General features: G+C 43.9%; 1 protein-coding gene across 1 annotated transcript; it reads left to right on the top strand.

Annotated features, from left to right (window-relative positions):
• Nucleotides 1-3014: 3014 nt before the first annotated feature.
• Nucleotides 3015-13869, top strand: LOC309525906 (uncharacterized protein). The gene is made up of 2 exons (XM_082211686.1): nt 3015-3247; nt 7332-13869. The coding sequence occupies exon 2, from the start codon at nt 7334-7336 to the stop codon at nt 8312-8314; it is 981 nt and encodes a 326-aa protein (XP_082067812.1). The 5' UTR covers nt 3015-3247; nt 7332-7333; the 3' UTR covers nt 8315-13869.
• The last annotated feature ends 534 nt before the right edge of the window (nt 13870-14403 follow it).

The following is a 14403-nucleotide window of genomic DNA, read 5'->3' as shown; positions in this document are numbered from 1 at the left end:
CCTTCACCATGAAGTCCAAAAGCAGGTTACCACAATACTGTCTAACCATGCAATTAAAAACAAGTGAGACAGTTAATGCAATTGTCAAAAGCAACCAAAAGAAGTACCGTATTTTTCGCTCTATAAGACGCACCAGACCACAAGACGCACCTAGTTTTTGGAGGAGCAAAACAAGAAAAAAATATTCTGAATCTCAGAAGCCAGAACAGCAAGAGGGATCGCTGCGCAGTGAAAGCAGCAATCCCTCTTGCTGTTCTGGCTTCTGGGATAGCTGCGCAGCCTGCATTCGCTCCATAAGACGCACACACATTTCCCCTTACTTTTTAGGAGGGGAAAAGTGAGTCTTATAGAGCAAAAAATACGGTAAATTCCCAATGAAATCGGCAAGTATAGGTGAAATGAAGCAGAAATGCTGTATCCCACAATAAGTGCTTTAACCTCAAAACACCATAGAAGTTGAAATGTCCCTGCTGGCTGACAGGCCTGCAGCTTTCAAGCCTCAAATTTTGGAACTTCTGGCTGAATGCAGAATATCTGGAATGTTGCACCCAACAAACTATTTAAACCACGCCTGATAAGAATCCAGGTCAGATTTGGGAAATGCTTGGCTGGGAGAGAAACTGTTTTCAAACTGGAGCAGGGGGTTATTGGACTTCAACCCAAGACAGCCAGGTTGCCCAGGGTGGTGTGTGTGTGTGTATGTGTTCATGCGGGGACGGGGATGGGGTGCAAAGCAGGGTTGGCTCAAGGAGGGTGGCATGGGAAGTTCAATAACATCTGGAGGGCAGAGGTTCGTTTCTCTTTCTCTACCCCTTCCTCCATTAGATGACACCGCTGAGCTCTAAAATGCTCTCTTACACCTCAAGGACTGAGGTTATGTACACAGTGCTATTTTTCCTGGCTCCAGTATGCTCCCACCACTGGTATAGAAAGGTATAGTAGTAAAGGCCCACAAAAATATCTTGCCCATTTGGATATTGTTGTTCTTAATTGTTTTGCTGCTGCTGCTGCTTTTAACATTGCTGTCCACCATTTTGGATCAACTTGTCCTTTTGTTACTGTTCATTGCTATTTCACAGAATCATAGAATTGTAGAGTTGGAAGGGATTCCTACCCCCATGATTATACTCATTATATTGCTTCATTAGCAAGGTGGGAAAGGCTAGAGATGTCAGAAAGAAAGGAGTAAAAGAAATATCAGTGGGCTATCTTAAGTGCTTTTCAGTAATGCACAAGTCTTCTCTAGTCCATAGGATATGTTGGGCACTTTCAAGAATGTTTTCTTCTCCCGCAGTGCTGGGCTCAGGAGCAAATACCCAGAAAGCTACAAGTTAAAGGGCAATCCCATGGTTTCAGTCTGTTAACTAGTTATCTGCTTGCCTGAGCCAGCACTGCCATGCCACCCTCTTCCCTCCACGCCCCTACTGATTTATGACATTCCTTTAAAGGTATAAATACTGAAACATTCTTCAGCTTCAGGCACTACAAAAACAAGGGATTCTTCAAAGGTTCCATCTCTGATTTTGACAACCAACTGAAGAAACACCAGAAGAAAAACAGTGGCTTAAGAGGTAAATAAAAGCCTCTTTTATGCTATATTAAAGTAACGCTTTGGACGCAGAACGAGTGCTTTTGAAATATGCATGTGACAATAAAGACATTTAAAAATGCTTTTAGGTCATCAATAATTAAAAGCTGCGGAGCCATATAGAGAAAATGCTTCATTCTGCTTGATGTGATGCATTATTAACATACTTCTGTATGTGGATCAATAAAACCTATAACTAGAGCTGTCAAATCATCCTCTGTCTTTTTATAAAACAAATGTACACAAATTTGCATATTAACAAAACCTCTGTAAATTTGTCCTTTTGAGAATATTAGAGGAAATGCATTGTTCCTCTTAGATGTGAAAAAGGACCTCTTTAAATGTATTTTATTTTGACCAGTTTGGAAATCTTGAAAATGCAGTAAAACACCACAGCCAAAACAGGTCCAAAAAGGCACAAGCTGAAACCTCCTCTATGTTATGGAAGGCCCATGTGAAAAGATGTTCAGTCATATTTTAGGGTACAGTTCATAGCAGCTTAAGAAGGGCCCGACTGAACCAGATCAAAGGCCCGTCTTGATCATCTTGATCAGCATTCTGGAATTAATTCTGACTGAAATTATGTACATTGCAATATATCATCTGAAAAGCATGAAGGGATTTTTTTCATCTAAACAGACAGCATCTCTAAATGATGGGGCATTCTCTCTCTCTCTCTCTCTCTCTGTGTGTGTGTGTGTGTGTGTGTGTGTGAGAGAGAGAGAGAGAGAGAGAGAGAGAGAGAGAGAGAGAGGCAGGCAGGCAGGCAGGCAGGCAGACAGAGACTGTTTTCTACTTTCTGTGGGGAACCTGACCCTCCAGATATTGCTAGACTGCAATTCCTGGTCATTGGAGCTGGGATAGCTCAGTCAGTAGAGCATGAGACTCTTAATCTCAGGGTTGTGGGTTCAATTCCCATGTTGGGCCAAAGATTCCTGCGTTGCAGGGGGTTGGCCTAGATGACCCTTTGGGTCCCTTCCAACTCTACAATTCTGTGATTGGCCCTGCTGGCTGGGAGTTAGCCAGCCAACATATGGGAGGGGGGAACAGGTTTCATATCCCTGCTTTGGAATACAGAGATGAATTTGGTCACCCCAGATTATTTGAAAGCAGAAAGAGAATTCCTGTTAACCGTAGCCTCCACATGCATTTTAATATATATAAAAAATCTACTTCCCACACCAAAAGAAAAGCCAGCAGCTTGGAATTTGGTTTAATGCTCTGCTAACTGCTTCCTACGGATGCAAATGCACAACACATATAGCCACTCCTTTTCCAGTGCCCTGGGCCTATTGAATAATTCAGAAAATAAAGCACAAGTTTGTGCTCTTCTGTTTGCCATGGAGATCATCTCTGAACTGTTATGCTCCCCCTGCCCCCGCCCAGATTCCCTGCTTTCTACCCTTCCAGTAAGACGAGGCACTTATCATATTAGAATGCTTGGGAAACAGAGTGGCATCTACCAGTCTATATTTAGCAGCGGCAGCCAAAAAGCAGCTGAATCAGCTGACTGGAAGCTGCTACCCTGATGTGCAGCCTTGGTTTAGACAGCAACACACTCAGTCCTGGAAATCAAGGAGAACAGACAGCACAGAAGAGAGACGCTGAGCCTGGAGATTTCGAAACAGTCCAGCCGTAGCTGCCACAAACAACAGTCAGGTAAGAAGGGAGCAAGAGCGTTCTAACAGAAAATGTGGTCGGTCATAATGAATGTTGTGGTGAGAAGCTCAAAGGAGGCAGGGCTGGGGGGGGGGCAGGGAATAAATATACAAGTGTGGATTAGGCCACTGTTGCCAGTTTAGTGCTTGCCATTTTTGTGACCAAGGAAGCAGGAAAAACCAGAGGGTGCCTGGAGTAGCGGTGGAGGAAGGGAGCCACATTGTGACCTCTGTTCATAATGACCGCGGGAGCAACAATGCAAGGGAGATCTCTATCTGGTGTGTTTGCCAATCCTACTGATGTAAGCAAGGCTTACTACCAGTGTACTACTACGCTGCGCCAAGGACCTGATGTGAAAAGGTCAGTTACATCGGGGTTTCGATGCATCGTGGGGCTACGACATCAAGCCTAATTCTAGGACTTTCCTCCCTGTTCCCGCCTCATTTCCCCAACACCCACTTGGTGCAGCATCTTGCCTGATGAAGCCTTCAAGTGAAATCAACAGCTTAGTAATTTGTGACATTTTGGATACTCCTAAGAAAGGCCCTGCACAACTGTGGGAGTTAATAAAGGGAAGAGGAACACACACACACAGAGAGAGAGATTAAGATGCTACTAATCGCTTTTAAAGTAAGCTTTCCCCACCCCAGCCAGTAAATACTGAATTTTATTGCCTTTTTTTCTTATCAAGTTGCCACTGTTACATTTTGCATTTCTTCACCAATCCTTGGGGCTGGTTCCCACCATCTTCCTGTCATCTGGCTACCTCCCTATTTCTTCAGCCTGGAGCCTCCCATCTTTTTGGGACTACAACTTCACCAGGTTGGCAAAGGTTGGCGTAGCCTATCAGGAAACCTGACCACCACAGCAGGTGAGGGACAGGGACTGAGGAAAGGGCCAAGGGGAGAATGAACAGGAAGAGACATGCCTCCATTTTCTCTTGATTCAACTGGAGATTTAAATGGCAAAAGTCCACTGCCTGGGGCAGTGTCTGGAAAGCTTTAAAAAAAGTAAGATTTCCTTTTAAGTGACTAGACATAGCAGTTTGAGAAGAGCAATAAAGCTCTCACCGCGTACCTTTAAAGCACGTGACTTCCCCCAAAGAACCCTTGGAACTGTAGTTCACCACGCGCAGAACTGCAATTTCTGACAGAACTACAATTCCTCTTAAAAAGCTGCAGTTCCCAGGATTCTTTGAGGGAAGCTACGCAATTTAAATGTATGGTGTGGATGTGACCTGAATTCAGTGTCCCCTGGGCCCTGTGAGTAAACAGGAAAAGGTGGAAAGAGCTATTTGTTGTGCAGTTGTAGGTCTAGAGAGCTGTTGAGTAAAGTGTTATAGAAGTCAGGGCAACTGCTATGGGACATATATCCTTCCCATATCAAGGAGAAAGGAATCATCCTTTTGAGGTAGAACTACCTCAGGCTTTTAAACTGGTTTGAATCTGCCTTGTATTCCCTGGAAGAATCTTGGGAATTGTAGTTTGGTAAGAATGCTGAGGGTTCTTTGCAATTTCCCTGGCTAAGATTTGCTTTGTAGCCATAACCAATATTTCGTGGCTCCATGCTCCTGAATTTATCCCCAACTCCTACTCCCAAACTTCTTCCTTACCCATCATTCCGCAAACTCAACTATATAGCAAAAATGGCAATGTGGTCTATGCTCTGGTAACCTCTAGGTTAGATTACTGCACTGGGGCTGCTGCTGAAAACAGTTTGGAAACTTCAGCTTGTGCAGAATTCAGCAGCCAGGTTGCTCACCGAGGCAAGATGGTTTGAGCATACTACGCCAATCCTGGCCCAACTGCACTTGCTACCGAATAGTTTCTGGCTCCAATTTAAAGTGACGGCTTTGACCTGTAAAACCTTAAATGGCTCAGGACCACAATGCATCAAGGACTAACTCTCCCCATATGAATGGACCCAGACCCTGAGACCATCCTCTGAGGGCCTCTCTGTATGCCTCCTCCATTAGAGGTCCAAAGGGTGGCAACACAAAAATGGGCCTTTTCTGTGGTGGCTCCCCATTTGTGGAATGCTCTCTCCAAGGAGGCTTCATTCATATTGCTAGGTACCTCATCAACCAGGCCTTGGGCTGGTTAAACAATCTATAGTGTTTTAAATGTGTTTTATGTTGCAAAGCACCCTGTGCTCTTCAGATGAAGGGTGGCATATAAATCTAATAAAGTATAACAACAATAATTGCAGGCTTGGGGAAACCCAAAGTTTGGCAGAGGTACAAATTGCTTTAGAAAGAAAACACTAACCCAGGGAAATAGTTTATTACTAATATTTGGTTAACAATGTTTGTATGCTGTTTTTCAACCATAATGTTTGTCTTACTCTCTTTTAAAAATGTGGTGGGAGGTGCAGTGCAAGGGATATGATTTGTACATTTCCCTTTCTATGGGTGGAAAGGCCCACTCCTGTTGCTCCTGTGCAGAAGGAGATTTGGATCCACTGGAGTATGGATCCCCACCCCATGGAGCCCATGGGGAGAACATAGGTAAAGGTAAAGGGACCCCTGACCGTTAGGTCCAGTCAGACGACTCTGGGGTTGCTCCGCTCATCTCGCTTTATTGGCCGAGGGAGCCGGCGTACGGCTTCCAGGTCATGTGGCCAGCATGACTAAGCTGCTTCTGGCAAACCAGAGCAGCACACGGAAATGGCGTTTACCTTCCCACCAGAGTGGTACCTATTTAACTACTTGCGCTTTGACGTGCTTTCGAACTGCTAGGTTGGCAGGAGCAGTTCGGGAGCTCACGGGAGCTCACCCCATTGCGCGGATTCGAACCGCCAACCTTCTGATTGGCCACCCGCGTCCCTATTCTCAAATAAACATATTCTCAAATAAACACCACAGAAAGGGGAAGGGGAAAAAGAAAAACACCACCACCTCGTCCCAGTCTGAATCTTCTGAATTTAGTAGTTCCTCCACCTCAAATTTTCCTCATCTCATCACTTTGCCCTATATGGTTATTTATCAAATTGCTATCCTATTCTCCTTCACACCCATGGGAGCCGAGGGTGGCACCCAACCAAGTAACAAAACAATGAAAACATTAAAAAAAAATTATTTAAAATATCAACTTTGTCTATTTAAAAAAATAAAATATATAAAACACTCCACAAGCATAAACACTTATATATCCGGAAATTTATATTCAGTCCAAGGGTTAAGCAGTGTTCCCAAACTTGGGTCTCCTGTTGTTGTTGCAACTACAATTCCCACCATCCCTGACCACTTCTTCTGGTAGCTAGAGATGATGGGAATCCAAAAACAGCTAGAGACCCAAGTTTGGAAAACTCTGGGTTAAACTATCAGGGCTGGCTACAGCTAAGCAGTCCAGCTAGGAGAAGCCCACAAAGACTTCCATGCAACAGGGCTTTCATCCCTCTCCTTCCTCCATGCTCCCCTTCAGTTGCTTCGTGGAGCTGAGGAGAACCCTCAGAACAGCGCACAGGGTGAGGAGAGGGGAGATTGTTCCATCAGGCAAGTACCAACTTGTACAACATGTACCAACAGAGTGATAACCTTAGAGCATGGGTAGGCAAACTAAGGCCCGGGGGCTGGATCCGGCCTAATCGCCTTCTAAATCCGGCCCACGGACGGTCCGGGAGTCAGCATGTTTTTACATGAGTAGAATGTGCCCTTTTATTTAAAATGTATCTCTGGGTTATTTGTGGGGAGTAGGAATTTGTACACCCCCAAAAAAAAAAGTCTGGTCCCCAACAAGGTCTGAGGGACAGTGGACCGGCCCCCTGCTGAAAAAGTTTGCTGACCCCTGCTTTAGAGCTATACTGAACTCCTCCCATAGAGAACTACAATATCTACCTGTCCCACTATCATCCACAAAAACCTATCATTTTATAGAAGATCCTTTCACCTAACATGCATGTTGCCAGCTACCACACACACACACAGCAAATGCAAAGCAACTTATAATTTTCACAAACGTATTCTGCTTCAGGAGAAACTTTCCATTTATTAAGCTATGATGCTTGCTTATAAAGTGTGACCATTACAGCAACATCTTTGTAGTGCATTCCCATTGGCTAATTATATCCTGCATATTCTTTACAGTAATGGCTCCCCGGATAAGACTGAACATAGCAAAGCCTCTTCCCACCATAAGTGAAGCCCTTGAGGATATTCTAGATGACATAACAAGCAACACAAAAGGTTTTGGAAATGCTTGCATGAGTCCAGATTCTTCTTCTGGTGAAGACTACCTTCAATCTATCTGCCAGCTGGCAAGACCTACCTTCCCAGTCCTACCAGAAAGTCAGCGTAAAGTCCAAGACACAGAGAAACTGGGAATGCTGCATAATAGTCACAGGGTCTTCAGCTTGTCTGAGACACCCAAAATGGTCTCCAGGTATAAAATAACTGACATTCTGCCTAATGTGAGGACATTCGAAAGAAATAGCTCCATTCTAGATCGTATCAAAACCTACTCGAGCTCTAAAGTCGACCCACTAGAAGAGTTATACACAGAAGCTGAGAGGACTCATCGGTGGAGATGTCCTAACGGAAGTGAGAACACTGAGAATTCACAACATAATTTTCAAGACATCAGTGTATCTGAACCTCGAGAAAAAGCTATGGAGAAACCAGGTGCTGTCAGCTTCCCCAGACTTCCCTCCCCAAGACCAATGCAAAGAGAAAACAGCTGCCCAGAGCTAAAAAGTCTGAGAAACCAAGGCAAGATGCCAATTCTGGAAAGTAGCCCATATCAGAAAGAGACTGACCCTCTCATTGTTAATGGTAAATCGATCTGGCTGCACCCACCCAGAGAAACTCCACCAGACACCAAGATTTTGAGATATGCACAAAGGGGGCAGCAGACTCTGAAGGCAGCAGCTTTCCCTGAAAGAGAGCAGCAGCCAAAGCCTTCCATTTATAATCACAATGTGAAGGGAGAGGTGAGCAACCGAGCAGGCTGTGTGGGATACTTCCACGTTGACAAAAGAAACACAAGCTGTGACTGGATTTCAGAATACCAAAGTGCTTGGAAAGAAGCAAAGGTGAGAGCTTGCCTGCTGCCTGCCATTGCAGAATCATGAATTGCTACTTTATGCAAAGAAAAGACGGAGTGTTTATGTGCAGCCTCTGTCCGCTGCAAAGTGCATTGTCCAAATGACCTGGAGAACATTCAGAGCTTCAGAGTGTCAAGTGTGGAGAAGAAATTGCAGCGCTGAAAGGAGAATGCATTGCAGACTCGGTGATCTTAGCTATTCAGATAATGAGTTGTAATGATTATACATTTTGTAACCCCTTGTATCTTTGGCTCTGTGGAAATAGATGGTCCCCCCCTATCCTAATTAAGTTCCTCTCTTAAGTGCGCTCAGAGTTCATCTATAAAGTTCTGTAGAAGCATTTCTTGACAGCAGAATTTTATAATTCTGCATGTGCAGATCCTGCACAGAAATATTAGCTGTGCAAACATTTTTTAAAAAAATTAATCTAGAAAACAGAGTGGAAATACATAGGCTTCATCTACCCACCCAAAGAGCAACTTCAGTCTTGCTGGATTTTTAGTATCATCAGTACCAATGCAAAATAGAAAACTAGTCCAGAAGGGCCTAGAAGCAAAGGCCTAAGTTAATAAGGGCATAAGGACACAAGAAAAGGCCAGCTGGACGAGACCAAAAGGTTTGTTCAGTCCAGCATCCTGTTTCTCACATTGACCCACCTGGGGAGTCCCCAAGCAAGGCTCAAAGTCCATAGCTCAGTGGCTGAGCATCTGCCTTACATGCATTGAACCTTACAAGTCCCAGGTTCAATCCCCAGCATCTCCAGGGAAAGTTGGGAGGACTCCTACCTGAAACCCTGGAGAGTGGCTGCCAATAAGCGTAGACAACCCTGAATGGGATGGACCAGTCGCCTGGCTCAGTATAACACAGGCTCCACCCTGTTGGTGCCACACTATTCAAACAACATGCTGCCTCTCAAAATGGAGGCTTGATATAGCCATCATGACTAATGGCCACTGACAAACCTTTATCCTCCCTGAATTTGTCTAACGCAGCCTTAGAGCCATTTACGACAATCACATATTGTGGCTTCAGGTCCCACAACTTAATTAATCTGCCGTGTGAAAAAGTTGTCTCCCTTGATCGTCAGGTTCCCAGGTAGATTATATACTCATATGCAGAAGTTGCAGTGTCAGCTACTCAGCATTCCCTGTTGCCTGTTCCTCTTAGCCTTGGTCATTTCTCCCTCCCTGCCGTCCTTTTTATAGGGCTTTGGCCCTGCCGCTCAGCTGCCACTTCCTTGGAGGAAGTCAGGTCCCAGCTGCTTCCTGAACAATGGTCCAACAACCCTGTAGCCAGCTCCTTTTCACCTCCGCCAAGTTACATCTGCTAAGTCATATAAACAAATACTTTTTATTTCTTCTGTAAGCATAATAATGAAGCAACATTATTTTTGGCTTTGGGTTACTCTAGTCTAGAATAAGCCGTAAGGGAACACAGTACTTTCTTCATTGTATTGAAGCAGAAGTGCAAAGTTCCTGTTTCTCTTAGAGAGGAGCAGGAGGCGACCTGTCGTTTGGTCCAAGGGAGAGAAACAAGCTGGTGCTTGACACCTTTTGGTGTCCAGCTCTAAGTGGCTCCCATAACCTTTTCCTTTTTTTTTACACTTACATGGAAAGTGATGTTTTAATGCAGCTTATGTCTATTGATATAAAATTCATAAACAGAAGGCTGGTGACTCTGTTTCGCTCTAATTTGGAGGGACCAGGCAAGACTTGCCTGGAGGTTACTGCTCATTTTCTCTGGCATCAGCTGAACAGGGAAGTCAGGCTGCCAGTACTTATCTGAACTTCTCTTGCTACTTGTCTAGTGTTGTTATTTAGGGTTTTTTTTAAAGAAACAAACCCATTTTGCATTTGCAACCCAGCTGGCAGTGTGCCATCCCCCCCCCCCAGCATGTTGCACTACTACTTTCTGCATCAACATTATTAGCAATTAATTTTAGATTATGTCCAGTATCCAGCTATTACTGTTCCAAGGGCTGCTTCTCATGCTATCACATTGTCAAGTATGGGATATGGGCCTTTGGTTAATTTGGTTACATCTAACTTGGATAGACATTTCTCTCTGTCTCTTCCTAGTATGTACATGTAATGTGGACTCAAAACTAGCATGTGGCATGTATGAAAGCCAAGAACTGTGTCTCACTTTGATTTGTTGCTGGATATAAGGTCATCTATCCACTAACTTTGCAATGTTTGAAGTGGACCAAAGAAAAACCCTGCAGTTGCCATGTTGTGCAGTTGGCTGTTGTTAAGTGTGGCCCAAAGAGGCCATTTATTTGGTGTGCTGTTCCAAGAAACCTTGATTTTTAAAGATTATACATATGAGGGGTATTAACATTTACAAACCCATCCCTCGTTGTGTTGGAAGAGGTGATATGAACATTCATGTCATGTCAGCCTTGATTGATAAGGAAGCCTCCATTGTGAATGGGGTAAGTCGGAATCTTGTCTCCAGTATTAGTGCAAAATCATGATGTCAGCTGGAAATAAAACCTCACTTCAGTCCAAGAACAAAGTTGCCAGTATATTTAGTGGTATAGTCTGCAATCCTAGAGTCACTTAACTAGGAGTAAACCCAGCTGAAGAACTCAATAGCACTTACATTATAGGATTGCTGTGCTAGCTGCCTTCTTTATACTTATGGTACAATGGGCACTAAATCACTTCAGACTTCAGATGGGGAAAAATATTTTTAAGGCTCCCTTATGTTTTGTCTTCAATCTCTCTGCAAATAGAAACCCAGGACAGCAAGGAAATAGCTGGCAATTAAACTTTTCTCCCTGATGTGATAGGGTGGGGTGTTTTTTTGTTCAACTAGAGGGAGCATTTGAAAGCAGTACCCACTTGTGTGTGCCTTCACACACTTACAAATATCATGTAGGGTGATTCTCTTTCCAGCTTAAAAGGTACCCCTGCCCGTACGGGCCAGTCTTGACAGACTTTAGGGTTGTGCGCTCATCTCACTCTAGAGGCTGGGAGCCAGCGCTGTCCGCAGACACTTCTGGGTCACGTGGCCAGCGTGACAAGCTGCATCTGGCGAGCCAGCGCCGTTTACCTTCCCGCTGGTAAGCGGTCCCTATTTATCTACTTGCACCTGGGGGTGCTTTCGAACTGCTAGGTTGGCAGGCGCTGGGACCGAACGACGGGAGCGCACCCCGCCGTGGGGATTCGAACTGCCAACCATGCGATCGGCAAGTCCTAGGCGCTGAGGTTTTACCCACAGCTCCACCCGCGTCCCTTTCCAGCTTAGCCACTGGCAAACCTCTTGATTTCAGTAAGCCCTGTAATTCCATGGCCCAGTTTCTAATGAGGCTACTAATGACAATTCATTCCTGTTTAAATGTGCAGTGAATCAAAGGGTTGATTATACATGAGTTGTATATTTTTGCCATGTGCCATCTACAGCGACCCGTGTAACATATATAGATTTCTGTCATCGTCAAACTCCTAAGAGCATAGCACACTGCAAGCTAACTGTATTGCACATTTCAGAAGCTTAAAAGAGACATCTCATCAAACGTGCAATTTACTATATCGTCATTATTGAAATGCGCTTACCAAAAATGTTCTAACTAGAATCAGTGCTCATTCATGCTTTCAGTTCAATCAATAGCTGAAATGAAAAAGGACAGACATTTCCATGGTGTTTACTGCTAATCAAGCTTGTGCAGCCTTTGGGGGAACGAAAACTGATAACAAAATCAGTTACATGGTCCAAAAATGCAAATTGCTATAAGCATACGTGGGACAAAGCTCGTAAGTCACTCCCCGCAGTGTCATATGTCTTTGTGAGCTGCCTTGTGGATTCTGTCGTGAGCAGAAGGCAGGGTAAAAATAAAATTAATGTTATGCTCTAAAGCTTCAACCTACACAAAGCTAATTAGGAGTATGTGCCATGGAAATTGGTGTGACGCACTTCCAAGTAAACATGCATTACTGGGAAGTAAGCTCCATCGCACTCCCTGAGGTTTCTAAGTAAACATGATTTTAGAGCTGGGATGTAAACCCCCCTGGAAGAAAAATGCTTTAGAAAACAAAACCATCAGAAAAAAGCAGTTAAGTGTATATGGGAGAAATTGACAGCTAGATCACTACTTTTATTTTTTTTTTCAAGAGTACAGCTTGACTGATTTGACTATTCCCTTATATTTTTCTGCTGTACCATAATGTCAAAAACTGTGGTACAAATTGCCACCTTAATTTCCGCCCCACAGCTATGATTCTTGCACCCTTACTTAGAAGTAGCTTTCTGTGGGACAGTTTGTGCGTGCAGGAGTGCCACATCAAAAACGTGTTACTGCATGTGTGCTTATATGGGCATACCCACAAACAGAAGTTCCCAATCATCTCACACACCCACTTTTCTTTACCATGGCGTGGGTTTGCACATTCAGCTGCCAGGCAACAGAGCACAGAAAATGCATTTGTAAATCAGGGCAACAATATAAATCTTGCACAAGGTCGCAGCCAAAGTGATAATCTAAGATGGCCTTTAAGCTTCCTGGAATTGTCTGAAAACAAAGAAAAGTTGAGTCCTCTAGCCATCCAAAGCGGCTAGGAAGCTTTTAAATAGAGGTGCTTTTAAATAGAGGTGCTATAAGTATGCTTTACTTTTTTTAAAGCACCTCTTCCTGTCTCCCTGCTCCCACATATCTTGATCCAATTCTGAATATCCCTTCAATGTCAAAAGTGATTTGCAAGTGAAATGAAATGCATAGCCAGCACCCCCTGGACCATGCTGAAAGTTTTTTTGTATCCTTGAGATTGGATTTAAGACACTTAGAGCGGCATTTAACCAACTTGTTGCACTAGTGCAGGCATGTCCAAAGTCCATTTTGGGGGCCTAATCTGGCCCACCGGTTAGTTTAATCCGGCCCCTGTGACAGTTTATTTCCTGGGGCAAAATCCTAAAAAAAAACCTTAACAAAAGCTCAACAACTTTGGTTGGCCCCCACAGCCCTTCACTTCATCAAATCTGGCCCTCTTTGAAAAAAGTTTGGCCACCACTGCACTAGTGGAAGCTAGTGAAATGAGTTCCTGCATTGCTTATCGTGTGGCAGTGGCTTCCAGCGTAATCTCTGAGATCTCGTGGAACTCTTTGTGAGATCTTGCCAAAAGCCACCACCGCATACCCTGGTTGTGTGATGTTGAATTCCACTTGCAGTCGTTGTGTTTGATATTCTTTCTCCATCTACGGTAGTTCTCAAGTTTTTGCTCTGCAGAACACCCAAGCTCTTCAGTCCAGAAGTAGATTGTTTGGAGATTACAGCCCTTATATGAATGGATTCCAATAGGTCAACCTTGGTCAACCTGAACTACAGCTTCCCTCAGTCTCTGGCAGCATGGCCATGCCAACTGGGCCTGATGGGAGTTGTAGTCCCAAACATCTGGAGGGCACTAGATTGGCCAAGGCCTCTTCTGCATTGAAATATATCCTCCCCCCCCCAGTATACCATCTATCAAGGGATTTGTGAAAAGTCAGTGCCTAGCTAGCAAATCTGCTGTGCTATATGTAGGATTTTGATCCTGATAACGATGTGTGCGCTTTGAGAATTTATGCAAATAAATGTGTAAAAGCTCTCTTTTGCTGTGGTGATTAAAATCACATTTCTCTTATTGTCACAAACCACAGAATGAAAAAGGGAAATGGGGAAAGGCAATCTCATGGAACCAGCTGGACTCCCAAGACAGAGAAAATTGCTTCTACTGTTGTTACAACTAAATTCAAATCCAGTTTGTTCTCATAGAATCAGTGTGTTGGAAGGAACCCTGAGAATCATCTAATCCAATCCGCTGCAGTGAAAGAATATGCAGCTGTCCCTTATCGGGACTGAACCTGCAGCCTTGACATTGTCAGCACCACGCTCTGAGCTAGCCCGTTTCATTGTTACATGAACTCCAGGTGTGTGTGTGTGTGTGTGTGTGTGTGTGTGTGTCACATTGTGTGTGTGTGAGAGAGGGGGGGATATATATGGGCGGGGTATAAATAATAAAAATTATTATTATTATTATTATTATTATTATTATTATTATGAGGTATACAATAAACTATGAAGATTAGTATTACATGTTTATTGAGAGCTGCACCACTATGTTCAGAAAAACATTTTTGTT

Source organism: Podarcis vaucheri, assembly GCF_965113315.1.
Source record: "Podarcis vaucheri genome assembly, chromosome: 2".
In the NCBI taxonomy this organism is placed as follows: domain Eukaryota; kingdom Metazoa; phylum Chordata; class Lepidosauria; order Squamata; family Lacertidae; genus Podarcis; species Podarcis vaucheri.
Note: the sequence above shows the minus strand (reverse complement) of the source record. Positions and strands in the feature narration are given on the sequence as shown.

Excerpts from the sequence above, each read along its gene's own strand:
- LOC309525906 (XM_082211686.1), top strand. The coding sequence starts at position 7,334 with ATGGCTCCCCGGATAAGACTGAACATAGCAAAGCCTCTTCCCACCATA.